Genomic DNA, 20,819 nt, shown 5'->3' with positions numbered 1-20,819 from the left:
AGACTTAATGAAATAACAGAACTAGGCTTAAATAATGGTATTTGTGATGACTACCCAATGTTTTCAAGCCAAACATTTGGAGGATCTCATAACTGTATTACTATTTTGTTGTTGCTGCAAAATTCTGCTTCTATCTGAGCCCCTTTCTCACTCTACAAATGACAGTCCAACTTAACAAACTGGCTGCCAATTATCTAATTGTGGTCCATGTGTTTTGTTTAGCCTGCTCACTACTTTAAAAACAAACAAAATAGTTGTCAACACTTAAAAACAAGATTTCATAAAAATCCAGTTTCCTGGCTGCTCTTTTTTTTTTTTCTGGCTGCTCTTTAAAAATTGAGATCTAGTATAATGAAACTCATATTCCTACTTGGTATTTGTGCTTGACTAAACAGAGAATACTCTCTCTCAGGTTTGTGGCACTTTTCTCCCAGATAGTTTCTCACATTTCTTACCTCCTAGTCCTCATAGGCTTATAGGTTTGCAACCCTAGAACTAGTATGTCTTTGATTTCAAACTCTTATTTTGGCTTAAACCACCATATAAGTGCTGATGATTTCTAAATCTCTATTTCTACTTAAATATCCTGCATACTCCCTAGGACCCATGTATTCAGTATCAAATTATTATTTTTTAATAAACCTAATTTTCTTCCACTATTCTTTAAATGACCCAGTTTAACATAATTACATTCCTACAGTTGTCCAAATTTTTAAATACCCTTAGGGTTCTTCTTTCTTCCTTTTTTTCTCATCCTACCCACAGCTTTTCAATCATGTGTCAAATTATGACATGTCTTTGCTTTTACAGCTCTCAATATTTTGAATACCTTTCTCTTCTTGATATCTCGAAAACCACTTGCTTTCCAAGATGAAGCAAAATTAATTTCTAAAACTAAATCTCCTGTCTCCCCCCTCTTCTTGCTGGCACTTTTCTTGGTGCTTGCTTTGTACTGATAGTAGAACCACTTAAATATTTGTACCTGTAAAAGTTAGACTGTAAAGTTAAAGTGGCTGTATCAAAAGAAAACTTATTGGCTCCACGATGACAATATGAATTTTTAAGGTAACTTCAAAAATTCTGCTTTAAATATATAAGGATGCCAAATATTAACACTGAAAAATATGTAATTACTCATAATCAGAATCCTGAGAGGCACTGAACAGCTGCTGAAAAATATGGCATGTCACTATGCCAGCTTGAGTTTAATGACCTACATGTGAAGGGCTACATATCCAATTACTAATCCTCCCTCAGCTACTCTTTAGCCTGATATAGAGGCAGCTGAAAAAAAGATGCCCTACTAACATCAGAAATGGATCCAGACTTTGTTGTCAATGTTCAGCCAGGAGATCTTTTAGATTTAAGACGAGGAAGAAATAGGGAGTGACCCACAACAATGTTATAGCTGACACAGCTTTTCAAGTAAAATTTGAGGGTTTAAAGCAAAAATGATTTCAGTTTTCTGACTAGAGAACTCAAATCCTGCATTTAATTTTCTGTTTATTAAAACCTTTAAACAGGCTCAAATATGTTTTCAAATATCAAGAGTAATTTACTTCACAATTCTTCCCGTACCAATGTGGCAGTCTTCTAATTCATCCACTCAAATCTCATTCTTATCTTCAAATTCCGTAGTAATTACCTATTAGAAGTAGGCCAAAACAAAAGCTAAATAGAAAACGACAGTCTACTAGATTATGTTTCAGTTGTCCCTCAGTTGACTTGCTCTATATATAGCAAAAAAGATCATATAAGGTCATGTATTAGGAACAATGAAATGTCACATGATGTTTTGCAAAACAGCATAGGAAAAACAGTTCAAGGAATGAATGGCGAATAAGATTTAGGACTATAGTTTTAATAAAAACGTTTAAGCAGTCTAGATTTAAGTGCATCTTACTGCGAGTTTGACTCCTTCTTAAAATTCGATTTTTCATTTGAGTCGCGTGAAACCGTGTGATACCGACAACTTTCTTCTGCACACATTATAGTTTAGGCACAGCTATGCTTTCCTTTCATCTCATCATCATAGAGAATTAAAGAGCCCTCCACCGTGGACTCGAATTAAACATTTTTAAGAGTAAGTGTGTCTTAACACCGCCCTCGTCCCCAAAGGAAGATATAAATGAACACGTGCCTGCAAATACACACTTGCTTGGAGGTGGAAAAACAGACATCACCGTAACTACCCCTCACCCCCACTCCAAAAACTCCAACTCCGCCCAACATGAACTCCCTCCCCTTTCTTCCACTGCGGGTCCAAACGTGGCGCAGTTCGATGACGTAAAGGCGTAAGCGTCGCCGTCTCCTACGCGTAGCTACCGTCCCTGCCTCTGGGAGTTGAAGTTCCCTAGGGAAGATTCGTGAGCCGTAGCAAGACCACTAGGAGAAGGCTCTGTGTTGGTGCTCTCGGTTCCCTGACAACTCCTCAGCTCGGTAAGTCACCTTGCACTGCCGCTGGCGTCTGCCTACTCTCTGGTCTTCTCTGGGCGCAAAAGAGGCTCTTGCAAGTGCCAGCCTCCACTAGCCACACGGCTTCCGGGGGACAGGGGAGTGGGGCTGTGGAAGCGGCGCGACCCAGTTCGCAGAGGAAGTGATGTCAGATAGAGCGCGTCCCCGGCGCCAAGCAGCTCCCTGATTGGCTGGCTGCGGTTTAATCCCTCCTCCAGTGCGTCCGTAGGCGGGTGCCTGGAGGCGAGAGGGAGGCGAGGCCCTACCCACGCGCTGTGGGGGCGCCTCCGGTCGGCGTTTGTTTGGGGGTCGGGATCCGGTCCCTAGTGTATGAAGAGTGTGAGTTTCCAAATAATGAAGGGAGAGGGAAATCTAGACTCTGAGAGGCTGGAGGACGAGCTGTGGTTCTGCCACTTGGTGGCGAGAGACCGTGAGCAGCCGCTTTAGGTTTTGCCATCGGCCTCCTCTCCTTTCTCCGACGAGGGAGGGGCTGGCTGGGCGCCGTGTGCCCTAGAGGCCCGCCGAAAGGTGCTGCAGGTGCTGTAGGCCCCATGGTGGTGAGCCCAGGATAGTTTTTAAGGAGGACCGAGGCGTTGATTTCAGTGAAATGTTTAAAGTGTTAAAATTCGGCAGTTTTTCTGGAGCTATACAGAGGATAGCAGCAGACGACTTTCTCCCTTTTCGTTTTGGTTGTTTTTCATTCTTCCCCATCTCCCCGTCCCAGCCTGATCCTCCCACGGGGCCTGACGGCTGAATCAGGCGCTTCCGATACTGCGGGGACGGGGCCGGCGCCTTTCAAAAAGGTTTTTGTTTTTTGTTTTTGTTTTTTTTTTGTTGTTGTTGTTTTCTTTCTTTCCCTTAATTAAGTCAGGTCACTTAATGCCATTTTGCAGTTATTCCAACATTCGTTTGCATCTTTCAGGAAGGGAGGCTCTGTCATAAATTATGAAGACTGTTTGTTTAGCCCAACCCAAATCATAAAAGTTGAGTTTTTTGTTTTGTTTTGTCTTGTTTTGTTTTGGCTATTCACTGGTGTTTGTGTGTGTTCCCTGCTGGAAGCTGTGCTGAGAACTGCAAATACAGGGAAGATTGAGATGCCTCTTTTTTTTTTTTTTTTTTTTTTTGTCTCACACCAAATGACCTTAGTCGCCTTTATCCAGTATTGGTTTTATCAGACCACCTGATAGCCTGTTTCTGTGACTAAATTGACCAACCTTGCAAAAAATTCTGTGTTAAATTTCATAACAAATATTTCTATAATTGCTACAAAATATTGTTCTTAAGTATTTGTTGAACATGGTTGAATAAGTGAGAATGGACCGTGTCACTGCATGTGAGGGAGGAACACAAAACCGTAGCGGAGTTTACACCGTGGCAAAAACTTTAAAAAGCAAGGTATACCTAGTAAAAGAGAATGCCACGTTTTGCTTCAGGTAGTCTGAACAAGCTAGTGAAATGCTTGTCGAATGGTATAGCAAGTGGGAGTTGGTACATATCTTTTGTATGTAAAGTGCGATGTAAGCAGTAATATATTGGCTCTCAAGCTAGTATCTAGCTTATCAGAGCTTAAAAAATTCACTTGCTGCAGGGCATTTTCTTAATTGGAAATAGCTTTTAAAATAATGAAAATGTCAGCTAGCTCATGACCTTTCCTTGTATTTGATAGGCTGTCTAAAAACATTAGTATGCAGTGATAAGCCAAGTTAAATTTGACTTAGACTTTTTAGATAGGAAAGGCCAAAGCTCCCCCTGGTGTACACGAGTTGTAAAACATTTCTATATTGCTTTTTTTTTTTTTTTTTTTTTTAATTTTCGCATTATAGAGCCAATCAACACTGGAAGTTTTTTTTAACAGAATAAAGAACTAGCAAAATACGATGCCACTGATGAACGGAAGTGTTCCCTTTTGGAATATTAGGCATTGTTTTATGAAGACATCAGTTTTTTGTTTCCTGTGAATTTTAATTGTGCTTTTAAGTTTACACACTTAGCGTGGTAAATAGGCTTAACTTGTTTTCTCTCCCATGTACTGTTTTGCATATATGCATTGCTGACTTCTATTTAATGTTCTATGTATGTAAAGGAAGTAAAATAAAAGTGATTTTTTTTTTTTTTTTTTTAAGATTTTATTCGGGAGAGACAGAGAGGCAGAGACAGAGGCAGAGGGAGAAGTAGGCTCCATGCAGGGAGCCCGATGTGGGACTCGATCCCGGGACTCCAGGATCACACCCTGGGCTGAAGGCAGGCGCAAAACCGCTAAGCCATCCAAGTGTCCCTATTGTTTTCAGTTTGTGTAGAGTGAACTTATCTCCTGATTGTTGATTTTGTTGGGTTTTTCTCATTTCTGTCTTTTTTGTAACTTTGCATGGTCCTCTGATGGAATTATCACTTCCTCTCTCCAAACCATCTCTCTATCTGCTGCTGATTTTGTAGATGCTCCTACCCATGGCCCTGTTACATGCTTCATTCCACAACACAGCTTACATAGATGATTCAGAATTCTAATCCTGTAGTGTTCTAAGTTCATATGTCATCTTCTGGTTTGGCCCTTGTAACTGAGAAGCTGTGTCTGCTTCCTTCAGGTTTCCCCAGGTGACCAGTGTGGTATAAGCCACTAGTCTCAATTTCACCTGTTTTCAGACTTTCTTCATGGAAAGGGGAGCCTCCCCCCCAACATTAGTTTAAGGGTTCACCTTAAACCCTCTGCTAAGGGCACCTGGAATGGGAGGGGCTCAGTCTGTTCAGTATCCGACGCTTGATTTTGGCTCAGGTCATGATCTCAAGGTTGTGAGATTGAGCTGTGCATAAAGCTCCACGCTTAGCCAGGAACTTACTTCTCTCCCTTTCCCTCTGTCCCTCTCCCTGCCCTGCCCCCCCACCCCCCACCCTGTCCCCCATGTAGCTTCTCTCTCTCCCTCTCTCTCAAATAAACCTTTAAAGAAATATATTTTAAAAAAATAATAAAATAAAGAAATATATTTTTTAACCTGTCTGCTATCTTCCATCCTCTTTTTTTTTTTTTTTTAAGCTTTTATTTATTTATTCATGAGAGATACAGAGAGAGAGAGGCAGAGACACAGGCAGAGGGTGAAGCAGGCTCCATGCAGGGAGCCCAACATGGGACTCGATCCCGGGTCTCCAGGCCCCAGGCCGAATGCGGCGCTAAACCACTGAGCCACCTGGGCTACAGCCCTCTTCCATCCTCTTTAAAGCTAGGAGGAAACTACCCCCCCACCCCCACCCCCACCCCGCTGCCTTTACATGGCCGACTCAGCAGGAATAGTACCTATTTTAGTTCTTGTTTTTGGTTTTGAGAGAGGCTATACCTTTTTTGTTGCCTTTTGTATTTTATCTACTGTTGTCATGTATTTTACAATTGAGAGGATGCCTCAACACATGAACTTTTGGCAACTATCTCTAGGAAGTCTGTCCCATTTTTGTATTCAGTAGCATAGGAATAGAACCGGAGCTATTTTTTCTTCTCTTTGAGTGACACAGTGTTCTCTGAATCCTCCAACATCAGGGGTAAAGCAACACAGCTCTTTTACATTCTTTGGAAACCCTCATATTCTAAATAAGATTTTGGATGTCTAGGGGAGAGTAGAGTTGAATCTGGGTTTGAATCTTAGCTCCATCACTTCATTTGTCTTTTCACGCAGCAAGTATTTTGAGGACCTCCTTTGTCCGAGATTTGTTCTAGGTGCCTGTTTTTAGGGATTAATTAGTACTTTTGTAATTTGGGGCAAGTTCTTTTATCTCACAGTGCCTTCTTTCTTTGTAAAGTAGACATGATGCTGTCTACCTCATAGGATTATTTTAAGGATTTAATTAGATAATACTTTTTAGCCCAGTAAGAATTAATAAAAGTTTGCTATAACCACTTTCATTACTTTCTAAAATCTGTTGTAATCACTCATTTATTCCACAAATATATAATAAGCATCTACTAAGCGCCAGGTACTATGTTAGTAATGTAATGTGGCAATATAATGTTAGGCAAAAGCAGACATCATCTGTGCCCATAGGCAGTTTCCAGTGTAAAATCAAATTGTCATTTCTAGGAGATATTTTCCCCAAACTAAGAATACTGTTTGGTTAATGATATAAGGAAAACTTGTGAACTCTTAGATTGCTGGATGGTTCTTTCCCCCTCAGTAATATGTGACCTAGCAAAATGCCAGGACTTTTGTGTAGCTACCAAAATACACACCGTAAGATTCATCTTTCAGTTAAATTTGGTAAACTTTGTGTTTGCTTAGTTATCCTTCTGTATCCTGCCTGTTACATTACACTTTTAAAGAAAGCAAGAATCATATAATAAAACTACTGCTTAAATTATGTTCTGCAAGGTTTTGTCCTTTCCATTATCTGAATTATTGAGATTTTTTTCTCTTAGATGTTAGCTTCTCTGCACAGACTTGTTAGCTATCTCTTTAAGAAAGGAGAATCATAGAATTTTCTTTAAAACCAATAGAATATTGGCAAGCTTCATGCTTAGACTTTGCTAGGGATAAATCCGTAAATTTTTAAGTTGTAGTGTTATTAATCTATTCAAGACAAAAGAAATCAGTATTTTTAGCCCTTTCCTAATCCAAAGGTAAGTTTAGTTCTAGACAATAAAGTTGTGGGTAGTTAATCCAATTAAATATGTTTGAGATGGTCCTACACATTTCATGACTAATTTTAAGATCAGCTTATGTATTTTATTTTCTAGCCATCATAATGTAGATATTTATAATTACATATTACAGTGAAATATACTGAGAGGAAACCAAATTTGTTGTTTTTTTCATTGTCCAAAATATATAAATCTGTAGCATATCTTTTGTCAAAAATCATTTCTGAGTATACACTCAGATAATAAAAGTAACATTTCTCTTGTACTGTAGCATTAATGACAGCTTAAAAAAAAAGATGCTTCCAAAAAAAAAAGATGCTTCCTATCACTTTTTTAAAAGTATTTTTTCTTTTACAAAACAATATATTTTAATTATATAAAATACAGAAAGTTCAAGAAGAGTCATGAGTAAGAATTACATATGCTTATGCATACATATTCTTTTTAAAACAAAGTTGGACATAATATATATTGTTTTCTGTTTTTATTTTTTTTAGTTAGCATAACCATTTCCCTTTATCACTAAATAATTTTAGGAAATATGATTTTTACTGGATGCTTAGTATTCCCAGCCCATGTTACAGATGAAGTGTAATTTATTTACACCTACCTTCTGCTGACATTCAAGTAGTCTAATTTTTCATTGTTAAAAATTATACTGCAGTACATATATCTTTTCGCATTAATTTTGTATATATTTCTGATTCATTTACAGGGATTTATTGTGAGGAAATAAGTTATTGGGTCAAAGGGTATCATGACATTTTAAAGCTCTGTGTAACCTGGAAAAATTGTGCCATGACTGCTAATAGTATATGCAAAAACACCCTATTTAGTCAAATGATTTTTTTTCCAGTAAATGACATTAAATTATCTAAATTTATATTTTTATTTGTTATTGATAGGATTTAATTTTAATCTTAATCACATCTATTGGTCTTTTTTTTTTTTTACTTTTTGCATGCGTGTGTATGTGTATGTGTGTGTGTGTGTGTGTGTGTGTGTAACTTACCTGTTCATGTTAAAAGTTGCTTTTCAATTTTTTCAGAGGCATCAAATAATGTCCTCTGAAATGTTGCCAGCATTTATTGAGTCTTCTAATGTTGAAAGAAAGCAAAGTTTAAGTGAAGATCAAGAGAAGAGCCAGAAGCCAAGATTAGGTGAACAGTTAGAACCAATATCTAAACGACAGATGAAGAAGCTAATTAAACAGAAACAGTGGGAAGAACAACGAGAACTCCGCAAGTATGTTTCAAAACACGTATATGCTACCCCATTCAGGAGTGTTGAACTTTGTATAGCCACATCAGAAGTAATAGTGTTAATTAAAATTTGGGCTATGTATGTTGTTAGCTAGCACTGTCAATTGGATGTTAAAACTGTATTTATTCAGTCTAGGTGGATTTACACTACACTTTTTCTCACCCAGAACCTATTGTGAGTAGCAGCACAGTTTCTGAAATAACTGACTTAGATAAGGGATATAGTTAGCATCCATGTCCTAGATATAGAACAAAAATAACCACCTCAGATCAAATTCGAGCCTAACATTGATTTTGCTAGAAAAACCATTGTTTTGGTGAGAGCAGTTAAACTGAAGGTGTTATTGTATAATGCCAACATATTGAAGAGAAATAAACTATAGTTGATGTAGATTATAGAAAATGTATGTTTTTTTTAAAAAACACTTTTACTTTGCTTTTTTTATATTCTAATGTGATTTGAAAATCATATAGGAGAAGAATGATAAAAATAAAAATTCTTTAAGTCTAAAATTCAGTATTTCATAAAGTCTTAGTATAGGGTAATAGCAATAATAAATGAAATTAATAGTCATAAGGGTTTGTGTAGAAAATACTATGTTTTTGCAAAATCATTTTCTTTCTACCTAAAGCTTTTAGATGGACCATATAAAATTACTGATATTTGACCCACAAAAGTGGTAGTTTGATGTGGTTCAGCCTGCTAATTTAAAAAAATATATATTTTTTGTCTATTTAGAAGAGTTGTAAATATCTGAATATGTAAATAACAACAAAAAGTTTCAATTCCTGATTTTAGACAAAAGCGAAAGGAAAAACGCAAAAGAAAACAATTAGAGCGACAGTGTCAACTGGAATCAAACTTAGATGGAAATGACAGAAAACGTATCCGAAGAGATGTTGTTCACAGCACACTCCGCCTTATCATTGACTGCAGTTTTGACAGCCTAATGGTATTAAAGGTATCATGAATCATTGTCAGGAAAATCCTGTAGGCAAAGTAGGGTGACTAATTCTTGCTTTAAGAGGTAATATCACTTTGATGTAAATTTATATACTAAAATGCATCTTAAAATTTTTCAAGATCATGCTCCCTAAGTTAAACTAGCTAATAAATTGCTCTATTTTTATGTATAGAAGAGAGAGACAGATACCATAATTAGATTATATGACTCAGTAACAGCATATTAATCATAAAGATCCAGGAGTGTTTTTGCTATTTGTCCTAACCAGAAGAAGAAAGTAAGAAATGTAATTAGTTTAATAGAATTATTTCTTATTTTAGTAGTTTGAGAAAACTGGTTGTCTGAACAATTTTAGTGAAAGGAGTATGCTTCACTTACTTTACAAACCATTAGTAAATTATGAAAATAGCAATAGTATGGCTCTAAGAGTTTTTCTTCTTTTTTCTCTTAAGAGAGTATTTTCATGAATTAGCCTTTTCAGTGGATACAAAATTGAAATTATTGATCAGTTACAGAGTATTGACTTTACTTAAAGTAATTATTGTTAGTACTTACAGAAATTGAATGGAAAATATCAGAAAGAACCTGTTATTGCCAGAGGAAAAAAAAAAGTACCTGTCTAGTCCCTCTCTTCTGCTTATTCTATTCTACTAAGACTATGACATGGCCATAGATGATTTTCAAAATGCTGCTTTAAAAATTACACTCTTTTATAGGACATTAAGAAACTTCATAAGCAGATTCAGCGATGTTATGCAGAAAATCGACGGGCACTGCATCCTGTGCAGGTATGTTTGGGGAATTTAAAACAGTTTCCAGTTTCCTTTTAAAAGAAAATATTTTCAACATTTTTTCCCAAGTCATTCTTAGTCACATGCTGCACACTCATTGTGTTTTGTTACACACTGACCTCATTCCTGTGTAGTTGAACATCTTCATTTAAGGATATATATGTATTTTTATACCAGTTTCGCAGCTGTCAATTCCTTCCCTCCCAGGAAATGAGGGAACTGCCCCCAGCTTGATGCATGCCATTGTACCTGTTGGTTAGTTACTTCTACCTAAAGGATTTTGAGTCTGTGATCATTTTGAAAGGTACTTCTTTAGACTGATTGGCTGCTGTTAAGAGTAGATAGGGTCTTTTTTCTTATTGAATTTGTTTGAATTCTAAGTGACCTAAAAATTAACACTGGCTCCCTGATGTTAAAAACCAGAAACTCGGGCAGCCCGGGTGGCTCAGCGGTTTAGCGCCGCCTTCAGCTCAGGGTGTGATCCTGGAGACCCGGGATCGAGTCCCACGTCGGGCTCCCAGCCTGGGGTCTGCTTCTCCCTCTGCCTGTGTCTCTGCCTCCCTCTCTCTCTGTGTGTGTCTCTCATGAATAAATAAAATCTTTAAAAAAAAAAAAAAAAAAAAACCAGAAACTCTTAATATATTCTGGGTAGATATTTATATTCATTATATCAAGTGGTAGTATTTTTTTTTTAAGTGGTAGTATTTTTATATTTTTACATTTTATATTCTTCTCAACCTCGATTAGGCTTGAAATAGGTGTCAGGGTTTAGAATGAAAGGAAAATTATGAAGACTTTGGACTACGGGGATCCCTGTAGTGGTTTAGTGCCTGCCTTTGGCCCAGGGCGTGATTCTGGAGTCCCGGGATCGAGTTCCACGTCAGGCTCCCTGCATGGAGCCTGCTTCTCCCTCTGCCTCTGTCTCTGCCTCTCTCTCTCTCTCTCATGAATAAATAAATAAAATCTTTAAAAAAAAAAAAAAAAAAGAAGAAGAGGACTTTGGACTTATAAAAAACAGTGATGGCAAAAGTAGGGAGTTTGTAGAAAAGTGGTATTAAGGGAAAGTCAAATTGTAGCTGCTTGTAAACTGGGAAAAAAATGATGGAATACTTGAGGTATTGTATTATGAGATACACCAAACATGTCACTTCTACCACACATTTATTTTTGTATGTTTAAAGCATGTCTCAAATTTTTTTTCTAGAATGAATATATTTTATGTTTCATTGATGATCAGATGAGTATAGAAGAGAAATAAAATGTTGGATTTTTAATAGTCATTTGCTCTCTCTTTCCATGTCCACCAATCTCTTTATCAGTTTTACTTGACAAGTCATGGAGGCCAGTTGAAAAAGAACATGGATGAAAATGACAAAGGATGGGTCAACTGGAAGGTAATTAAAATAGATTAATTCTCACATAATTCCAAATATTTTTATGCTTAAATTTTTTACCTAAGTTCTACATACTGCCAATAAATATAAGAGTCAACAGCCTTTAAACCCTGTATATCACTGTACTGAGTCTAATGTTACTAGCAGAAGAAGCCAAATAAAGTGAAATGCCTGTTCATAGCTGCTCTCATTAAATCTCACTTATTTTTCACCAACTTTATCTTTTTATTTAAATTTTTCATTTAAATTCTAGTTAGATAACATGGTAAAATTGGTTTCAGGTGTAGAATTCAGTAATTTTTATCGATTCATCACTAAATATAGCACCTAGTGCTCATCACCACAAGTACTCTTCTTAATGCCCATCACCCATCTAGCCCATCCCCTACCCACCTCCTCTCCAGCAACTCTTAGTTTGTTCTTTACCACCAACTTTAAAACAATTTTTTAAAACAGGAAAAATTTTAAAGGTCTGTATATCATCTTTATCTAGCAAACTGATGATACATTATTTATAAGAGTGAAATCACTTTAAAATTTGGAAATTCTATTTTTTCTAAATCTGTGCCATCCCATATGGTGTCCACTATCCACATGTGAATATTGAACTCTTGAAATGTGACTGGTCTGAATTGAGATCTGCTATAAATGTGAAATATACATTGGATTTCAAAGAGAGAGAGTGTAAATGTAAAATGCCTGCTTGAAATTTTTTTTAAAAATTAATTATATGTTATAATAATAACATAAACCCCAGTAAGGTATATTGTGTTGGGTACAATGTATTAAAATCAATTTCACCTATTTTCACTTTTTAATGTGTCTACTGGAGGATTTAAAATTACATACGTGGCTCACATTTTTTTTTCTGTTGGACTTAAACTATTCTCATTTGGAAAGATGACTAATAGATTGGCTTTAGAACTAATCCCTGAAGAACCTTACCCTATTCAGAGATGTACTGGGTTAGTCCTATTTTTTTTTCCTTTCTCAAAGCCGATTCTTACTGTGACAAACTTACCCTCTTACATTCACTAATCCCATAATAACTGCATCTATTTTTTTGTTTTGTTTTTATTTGTTTTAGAGAGGCAGAGGGAGAGAGAGGATCCTAAGTGGCTCCATGCCCAGCATGGAGTCTGATGCGGGCCTTGATCTCATGACCCTGAGATCATGACTGATTTGAAATCAAGAGTCAGACGCCTAACTGACTGAGCCACCCAGGCGCCCCTGCTTTTCTTTTAATAATAGCCTATAGTGTGAAACATTTTCAAAAGCTTTCCTAAGTTTTAAAGTACAATATATTTACCAAGTTTTATATTCATGCCTGTTTTCCTAAGAAATGAATGTAATTAGTTAGTATAGGCATACTTTGAGTTATTTTGTGTCTGGTTGAATTTGTTATTTATACCACCAGTTTTCCAGAGAATCATGAGTTCACTAGTCTCTACCCAGGTCCCTGTTAGGGCTCTGATTAAGTATTGATCAAATTAATACCATTAATACTATTTTCCAGGAAAGTGGCTATTTATTACCTAGTAAGTTATGCGTTTTAGGTGAGGTGTCTCCTTCATTTTTTATTCTTTACAAATTATTAGGCAAATGCATTCTGAGTCTGGCGATGCATCATCCTTTATTTTGTCAATGTAGTTTGCAAAATTTTGACTGCCAACTGTTATTCAGTCTTGTACCTCTGACCTGATAATTTTGGTGGAGTAGATTTCAAATGTGTATCTTTGTAGAAACAGATGCATGGAATTTATTAAATCTATAAGTCTTTTCCTTTTGATGATTCATGCAAATGGAGAGGAAGTAATTGGAAAAGGCATTCTTTAGTCGGAGAATAGTATGAGCAGATATGTGGACAAAAAATGTATCTGTTTTGTTGGAACAAAGATAAAGTTAGAAAACTAGGTTAGTGCCATATTCAGGAAAGAGTTGCTAAGTAAAGGGGTTTAAGTTTTATCCTACAGGTAAAGATAAAACATTGAAAGTTTTTAGAAAGTGAGTCTGCCATCGGTGTCTAGAGGCAAATTGGAGGGATCTGAGCCTTGAGACGGAAATAACAGTAGGAGGCCACTTAAGTAATTGGGGTGTGAGCTGATGAGGAGTTGAAGTAGTAGGTTCTCAATAATACATTGTAAAATATTCCCCCATACTTCCTTTCATACGCGTTGGGTGGCTTTGTCTATGGAAAAGAAAATAATCATGTTTAGCCAATTTTCACAAAATCCTATTAATAACATCTTTCTCCTTGTGTCTTTAAGGATATCCACATCAAACCAGAGCATTATAGTGAATTCATAAAGAAAGAAGACCTGATTTATCTAACATCAGACTCACCTAATGTACTAAAGGAATTAGATGAATCAAAGGCCTATGTGATCGGAGGATTAGTGGATCACAACCATCACAAGGTACTCTTAAGTTTTTATTTTTGCTTTTGCTCAATCTTAAAATGGACTTGCCAATTTTCTTGACAGTAATAATAGTATTAACGATAGTCGATCTTTATCGAGTGCCTACTGTATTTCAGTCCAGCTTTCTGGCTAAGGAAGCATTTCACATATATTACTAATTTGCTTGTCCTCCCTACAACACAGTGAGGTCAGTGCTGTTATTTTCTATGTTTTACAGATGAACTGGAGGCACAGAGAAACTAAGTCTAAAATAAATAGTAGGTGAGAAAGCAGATATTTGAAACTAGCAGATTGTTCCAGAGCCTACATGCCTAAATGATATATTGAGGGTAGATGCTGCTGCTGATCAATTTCTAGGTCATTGGTAAAATTTATACCAAAACTGATACCAAAATGATAAATTTATACAAGATTTTAAATATGCAATTTTCATGGGGTGTGTTTTCTTTTCTCTTATATTATGTATTTTTGTCTCTTCCCACCACCTCCTTACTCTCATTTGAATGAAAAATTGCAGAAATAAACTTTCTAAAAGAAAATGTTATTTCGTACTTTGCAGCTACTTTGGAGCCTGCTAAATTCAACCCAATTCAAGTAAAAACATGTTTACCAATTGTCTGAGGAAATACTGTCAGCAGAATATCAAGTAATCCATTATTCTTAAATAACATCACTCTAAATTAGATTGTCTGTAACGGTGGAATAATTTATATTCATTATATTCATCTTGTCCATTATAGTAGTCATGTGGCTGCTGGGCAGTTCAAACTTAAGTAGTCACACCTGTGGCCATAACTGGTCAGTGCAGCTCTGTAGCATCATAGGGAGTTTTTATCAGAATGATCTGTAGCTTTTTAAATTTTTTTTCTTAGTGGAACAATTCTATTTTGTTATTTGCATGGAATCAGATTTTTTTCTCTGATGTATGTTTTTCTGAACTACATTAATTTTGTTTTCAAAAGCACCTGTCTCAGTCTATTATTTGTCCCTAAAATATGCAAACTATTGGTTAAGAAATCTAGCTCTTCTTTCTCCTGTACTTTGTCTTTTGGCTACTTTAGTTCTGTTTAGAATAGGCTTTAAGGATTTTAATTTTGAGGAGAAAATTTATATTCAGTATTTTAATTGATAGGAAAAATAAAATTTGTCAGCAATTTAAAATTTTTTTCAATTCAGGTTTTCATTTATTTGTCTTTGTCATTTGTGCCTCTTAATGTTATGTGATTAAACATAGTTTTATCTTTATGTCTTTTACATTCATGGGAAGGGTAATGTTGCTTCTCTAGGAATTCAGTTTGAGTATTTTAAACTGAGAGAAAGGCAGTGTGGTATGGTGAAAAGTTATCTGACTCAAAAGGCATGAGTTGGATTTTTCCGATGGTTCTTCCACTGAGGAGCTTTGTGATGGGACAGGAAACATGTCTTTTGTTTCCTCCTTTGTAAACTTGTTAAAGCAAATGCCCTAAACATTCTGATGATACTTATTGTCAAAAGAACGCTTCCAAATTAGCAGGTAAATACACACACACTTCACTTTGTCAGACAATGTTCTCTGAATTAAGTCGTTTCTACAAAGTAATTATTCTGTTATAGACTTTAAGTTAAAATAAACCAATGTTCTAGTCCAAGTTATAGTATCTTTGTTTTAGGGACTCACATATAAACAAGCATCAGATCATGGAATTGATCATGCACAGCTCCCCCTTGGAAATTTTGTGAAGATGAATAGTAGAAAAGTTTTGGCAATTAATCATGGTAAGCTATAAGGGGATTATGAAAATATACTGGAGTGAACAATGTGAAAAATAACATTACTTTTGGATAAGTAGAAAATATGCATCTTGCTGGAGACAAAATTATAAAATGTAATCATTTATCATTTGTTTGAATATAGAAATAATACATGCATATTTTAGAAATATTGGAAATGTAGAAAAATATAAAGAAAAATAAGCTATAATTTTACTACTTAGAGATACTTGGTAGAAACTTTTTGACATGTTTCCTTCCAGTTCTTTTCTTATGCCTATATAATATTATTTGTTATATAAATGGATTTTTACTCTGTTGCATAAAATGTTATAAATGTGGGTGTTTCCTCCCCATTTATAATTATATTTTTCTATCATTGAATCATTATTAATGACTACATAATACTCCATCATCTGAATATACAATAATGTAACCATTCTTCTGTCATTGAATTTTTTCCTTTTTTACTACTTTAGATAACATTGTAGTAGATATTCTTGGACCTGAGTCTTTGCCTGGAGTTTTGCTTTTTAAGATTTTTTTTTAGTAGAGATTTTTGTTAGTATACAACTATTTATTGGGCTTTTTTTATGTGCTAACCACTTTCTTTACAGCAGGCTCTAGGGAATTATATAAATCAACTTATTCATTCAAGGAATGAACTTCTTCGAAGACTTTTGATAGATAATAGAAATTACTTTCCCATAAAGTAATACAAATTAGGCCCTTGAGCAATATATTAAACTGAGAATACCTTGAAGACAGCATTTATATTCTTTACCTCTAATGTAAGAAAAAAAAAAAGCAGGCAAGGTGTGCTCCCCAAAGTGAGTGCCTCTTTGTAGGAAAGATAGAAGAAATAGAGATAAATGCTAACTTTTTTGGTTTGTTTCTTTTTTCTTTTTTCTTTTTTTTTTTTTTAAGATTTTGTCTATTTATTCACGAGAGAGAGAGAGGTAGAAACATAGGCAGAAGGAGAAGCAGGCTCCCTTCAGGGAGCCCAATGCTGGACTTGATCCAGGATCCTGGGATCATGCCCTGAGCCAAAGGCAGATGCTCAACCACTGAGCCACCCAGGGATCCCTGTTTGTTTCTAGTTTATGTTAGCATGTAAAGGATAAAGAAGTGAAAGGGATAAAGAAGAATAGGAAGAACATGAAAAAGGTCATCCCTCCCTGCCTGTTGATTCTAATTGACAAAAGATAATGGTAAATCTTTGAGTGCTCTTGAACTGAATTGAGGAAAAGCTAGAGAAGGGATAGCAGGCCTAGAAGGCCTTGGGGCAGATTGACTCTGACAATGGCACAGGAGAAGGAAGTGACATGAACAGAGTAGTTATTAGGACATATTAGCACTTTAAATGCAAAAGCAATGTATTTTAAAATACAGAATGCAGCATGGTAATGAACCATGGCTACGAAATGCATGGAATTTGTCTTTGTTGCAGTGTTTGAGATTATTCTGGAATATCTGGAAACCAGAGACTGGCAAGAAGCATTTTTTACTATCTTACCCCAACGGAAAGGAGCTGTACCCACAGACAGAGCCTGTGAAAGTTCTTCGCATGATCTGAAATCTGCCAGGATTGAAGATGGGTTGGACAGTGATTCCAGTGAGGAGGACAATAGCAGAAATGAACTAGAGTCACCCCACGAAGAAGAAAAGCAGGATAAAGAAAATAGCAGTGAATCTACAGTGAACTCAATACCACACTAATGTCATCTGTTGTTTTTTGTTTTGTATTTTAGTTTTTGTTTTTTTAGTTTAAGGAAAACTTAGGAGAAAATGAGGTGCTTCATAGAATATTCTAATTGGAAGAAAATTTTATTTCCTCTCATTTCTGTTAGTGAATTTTTAAAACTTTTTTTACAGCTAAGTGATAAAAAGCCCTTATAAGAAGTATTTTTTGTTTTTGCATAAAATTTAAATGTTTAATTTTTAAAGTAGCTTTCTAAGTCTCAGTGGTTTCTTGAGAATTTTACTTTATTGGTAAACTTTCATTCTCTTTTATTTACTTGATTATATTCTTTAGAATGTGCCTTTTGACCTTTCAGGGTTTTTTTCTTTTATGTTTATATCAAATATCTTTCTGATTTATTGCCTACTTAGTTGTGGAGATAGATGTTCATAAATCTCCTGTAAGTCTACCAAAATGTTCTGTATGGGAGGTTACCTCCTATTTGCAGCTTTTTTTTTTTTTAATTCAACTCAGTTACTTCAAAGGAATATAGTTAATTTTAGAAAGTATTAGATTGATAAACTCAACAAATTATTTCTTTTGGACTATGGAGCCCATCTCTGTTCCTCCTCTATGATGCCTTTCATGGTTCTAAAGCAGTCACTGGAGAGTAAAGAATCTCCTTAATGTATTTTAATTTCAGTAATGATGGTAAATTATTTAAATTACAGAATTTAATTTTTCAGGATAGATTATTTTAAAAGGCTGTTGAGAACCAATTTTGTCTTAAATTTAAAAGGAAATAGCTCTTAGCTATCATTTTCTTCTATATGTACTTTTATTAAAAAATATTTGTTCTTAAAGTGAATAAAGTTAACTTCATTATATGTGCATCTGTCTACTAGCATATAATATGCAAGCTAATATAACTTTCTGTAAATAAGCATGTATGAAAAAATATATATAATTGTGTGTGTGTATATATATATCTATATATCTGTATCTGTCCACAATCATGTATGATTCTCAGTTATCAATAACAGGACTGAGTTGCCAAATATCTGTGTTATCTGCATAAATGGTTGTGTCGAACAACCCTAAGAATTTGATTTTCAGAAAGTGCGAAAATCCATAACTAAGCATTCGTATGAGGACATTGGCAAAGGAAGATGGGGCTAAAAGGAGATGTTTTCATTTTCTACTGGTAAATGTAGAGCAGTTTACATTTAAAGTAGTGATTGTTCTTTGTCACAGCTAAAGTAGGATTTCAGAAGCCTTCACTGAGTTTGTATAAAGTTTTTGTTCTTTTCATTCATTGGCATCTCAGATAATGTACACATTTGGTAGAAAGTTCATTAGATTTAGTATTGATGTTCACTGTCTCTTACTTTTGGTTGCTTTATTCTTAGTAATCTATTATAGCTATTCATTTAAAATAAGGTCTTAGAGCATGGTATATAAATAAAGAAAAGCCCCTACAATTCTAGAAGATCAAAGTTTATGTATTAAGTTGTATTTTTCAAAGGTTCAGGTTTTCCTGAGTAAATATGGTTCAGTAGTATGAAATCCAGTTGACCCTTGAAAAGTGTGGGGGTTAGGGGTACCGACCCCCCACATAGTTGAAAATACATGTGAAACTTTGTCCCCAAACTTAATAGCCTACTATTGACCAGAAATCTTACTGATAATATAAACAGTGTATTAACACATATTTGTATGTTATATGTACTATATACTATATTTTTTAAATAAACTAGAGGAAATGTTAAGAAAATTGTAAGAAAATAAATTTACAGTACTGCACTATGTTGAAAAAATTTCCCATGTAAGTGGACTCTGCATTTCAAACCTTTCTTTTTCAGAGGTCAACTATATTATGCCTTTTACTTAAATTATTTGATATGGAATGAGGCACAAGTTAATTTTGAAATGTGGGGGAAAAGTCATTACAGGCACTGTGTAGTTTAATTGTCACTAATTTTGAAAGCCCTGTATTAGTTTCCTAAGGCTGTCATAACTAATTACCACAAGCCAGGTGGCTGAAAACAATAGACATTATTTCTCTTATAGTTCTGGAGGTGAAAAGCTTAAAATCAAAGTGGATCATATTCACTCTGAAGGCTACAGAGAAGAATCCTTTGTAGCCTCTTGGCTTTTGGTGGTTCCCAGCAATCCTTGCTCTTCCTTGGCATTCAGCTGCATCACTCCAGTATCTGCTTTGTAATCACATGGCTTCTGCCCTCAGTCTTCCTTGCCTATGTTTGTGTCCGTCTTATAAGCATACAGATCTTTGGATTAGTGTCCATCATAATCCAGCATGACCTCATCTTAACCTGATTACCTTTGCAAAGATCCTATTTCTAAATAAGGTCACATCTAAAGGTATGAGATTAGGACTTGAACATATCTTTTGAGTAGGCACAATTCCATCCATTACAAGTCTGTATCTTAGGCTGTTGCTGACAAGAAGGAGTCACAACCTCACAACCCTCTCAGAAAGGGCAAAATCACAATTGTAAGTATTGCTGAGGTATTTAAAAATATTTTTTAAATAATAGTAATCCTGGAGACCCAGGATCAAGTCCCACGTCGGGCTCCCTGCATGGAGCCTGCTTCTCCCTCTGCCTGTGTCTCTGCTTCTCCCTCTCTCTCTCTCTGTCTCTCATGAATAAAATCCTTAAAAATAATAATAATAGTAATCTTTTGTAATATTTTAATGTATTATTTCCTCTCATCATTGTTTTGGCTTACTGAGTGAGATGCCTTATTTTAAAAACTACTGTATTGGGCAGCCTGGGTGGCTCAGCGGTTAGTGTTGCCTTCAGCCCAGGGTGTGGTCCTGGGGTTCCGGGATCGAGTTCCGTGTCGGGCGCCCTGCATGGAGCCTGCTTCTCCCTCTGCCTGTGTCTCTGCCTCTTTTTCTCTCTGTGTCTCTCATGAACAAATAAATAAAATCTTAAAAAAAAAAAAAAAACACTGTATTGGAACATAACAAAGGTAGGGAATTCCGCTCGTATTTAAATAAATGCATCAAAAGGCGATATGCCTCCTGAAATAAAATTTTCTCGGTTCATTTCTTCAAAAACCTATATCCTAACAAATCAAGCTCATTCATAAAGGAAGGAGCATTCTTTGGATTGATTCTCCAGAAATCAATGTGTTGTCATCTTGGAGCATTTGAAAATAATTGAGATTGGAAAAGCAAAAAAGAAAAAAGGGAAGCTATTCTGAAGGATGTCAAGGTGAATGAACAATTATGAAAGCCATCAATTATTGTCATTACAAAGTAAAGTGATAGGTCATTTCACTTTATAGATAGAGAGGCTCACAGACGATATAGGTAAAAGGTAAGAATTGTCCATAGAGTACCGAGAACATGTACAGACTACAGTAGTAAAAAGAAAAAAAGAGAAAAGAGACTGGCAGAGATCAGAATTAATGACAGTAGTGGCCTATGGTGCTCATTAAACTTTGATCTCAATTGG

The 20,819-nt window shown here is 35.6% G+C and overlaps 3 protein-coding genes across 12 annotated transcripts in view; 1 reads left to right on the top strand and 2 right to left on the bottom strand.

Moving 5' to 3' along the window:
• The window catches only part of MTTP (microsomal triglyceride transfer protein), a 56,257-nt gene extending 53,672 nt beyond the window's left edge, over positions 1-2,585 (bottom strand). Inside the window, exon 1 of one of the 2 annotated variants that reach the window (XM_072810322.1) lies at positions 2,449-2,585. Coding sequence is in view for 1 of the 2 variants with exons in the window: in XM_072810321.1 (XP_072666422.1) it covers positions 1,904-1,940 (37 nt within the window). In the remaining variant the exon portion in view is untranslated. Of the gene's footprint in view, positions 1-1,903 lie in introns of both variants that reach the window. The other variant, XM_072810321.1, reaches the window with a different exon arrangement.
• Positions 2,283-19,153, top strand: TRMT10A (tRNA methyltransferase 10A). Of its 9 annotated transcripts, none has more exons than XM_072810336.1 (10): positions 2,691-2,793; positions 3,179-3,257; positions 3,377-3,437; positions 8,121-8,317; positions 9,134-9,287; positions 10,016-10,087; positions 11,410-11,484; positions 13,752-13,901; positions 15,554-15,659; positions 17,104-19,153. In XM_072810336.1, the coding sequence occupies exons 4-10, from the start codon at positions 8,133-8,135 to the stop codon at positions 17,370-17,372; spliced, it is 1,011 nt and encodes a 336-aa protein (XP_072666437.1). In that variant the 5' UTR covers positions 2,691-2,793; positions 3,179-3,257; positions 3,377-3,437; positions 8,121-8,132; the 3' UTR covers positions 17,373-19,153. The 9 variants fall into 9 exon arrangements, with proteins under 9 accessions (XP_072666431.1, XP_072666430.1, XP_072666429.1 ...); XM_072810333.1 differs by having other exon boundaries at positions 9,134-9,296; XM_072810331.1 differs by lacking the exon at positions 3,179-3,257 and having other exon boundaries at positions 2,657-2,793; positions 9,134-9,296.
• C33H4orf17 (chromosome 33 C4orf17 homolog) overlaps positions 11,300-20,819 on the bottom strand; it is a 54,652-nt gene continuing 45,132 nt past the window's right edge. Inside the window, exon 10 of the mRNA XM_072810325.1 lies at positions 11,300-11,477. The gene's annotated coding sequence lies outside the window, so the exon portion shown is untranslated. The remainder of the gene's footprint in view (positions 11,478-20,819) is intronic.

Source organism: Canis lupus, chromosome 33 (assembly GCF_048164855.1).
Source record: "Canis lupus baileyi chromosome 33, mCanLup2.hap1, whole genome shotgun sequence".
Taxonomy (NCBI): domain Eukaryota; kingdom Metazoa; phylum Chordata; class Mammalia; order Carnivora; family Canidae; genus Canis; species Canis lupus.
Note: the sequence above shows the minus strand (reverse complement) of the source record. Positions and strands in the feature narration are given on the sequence as shown.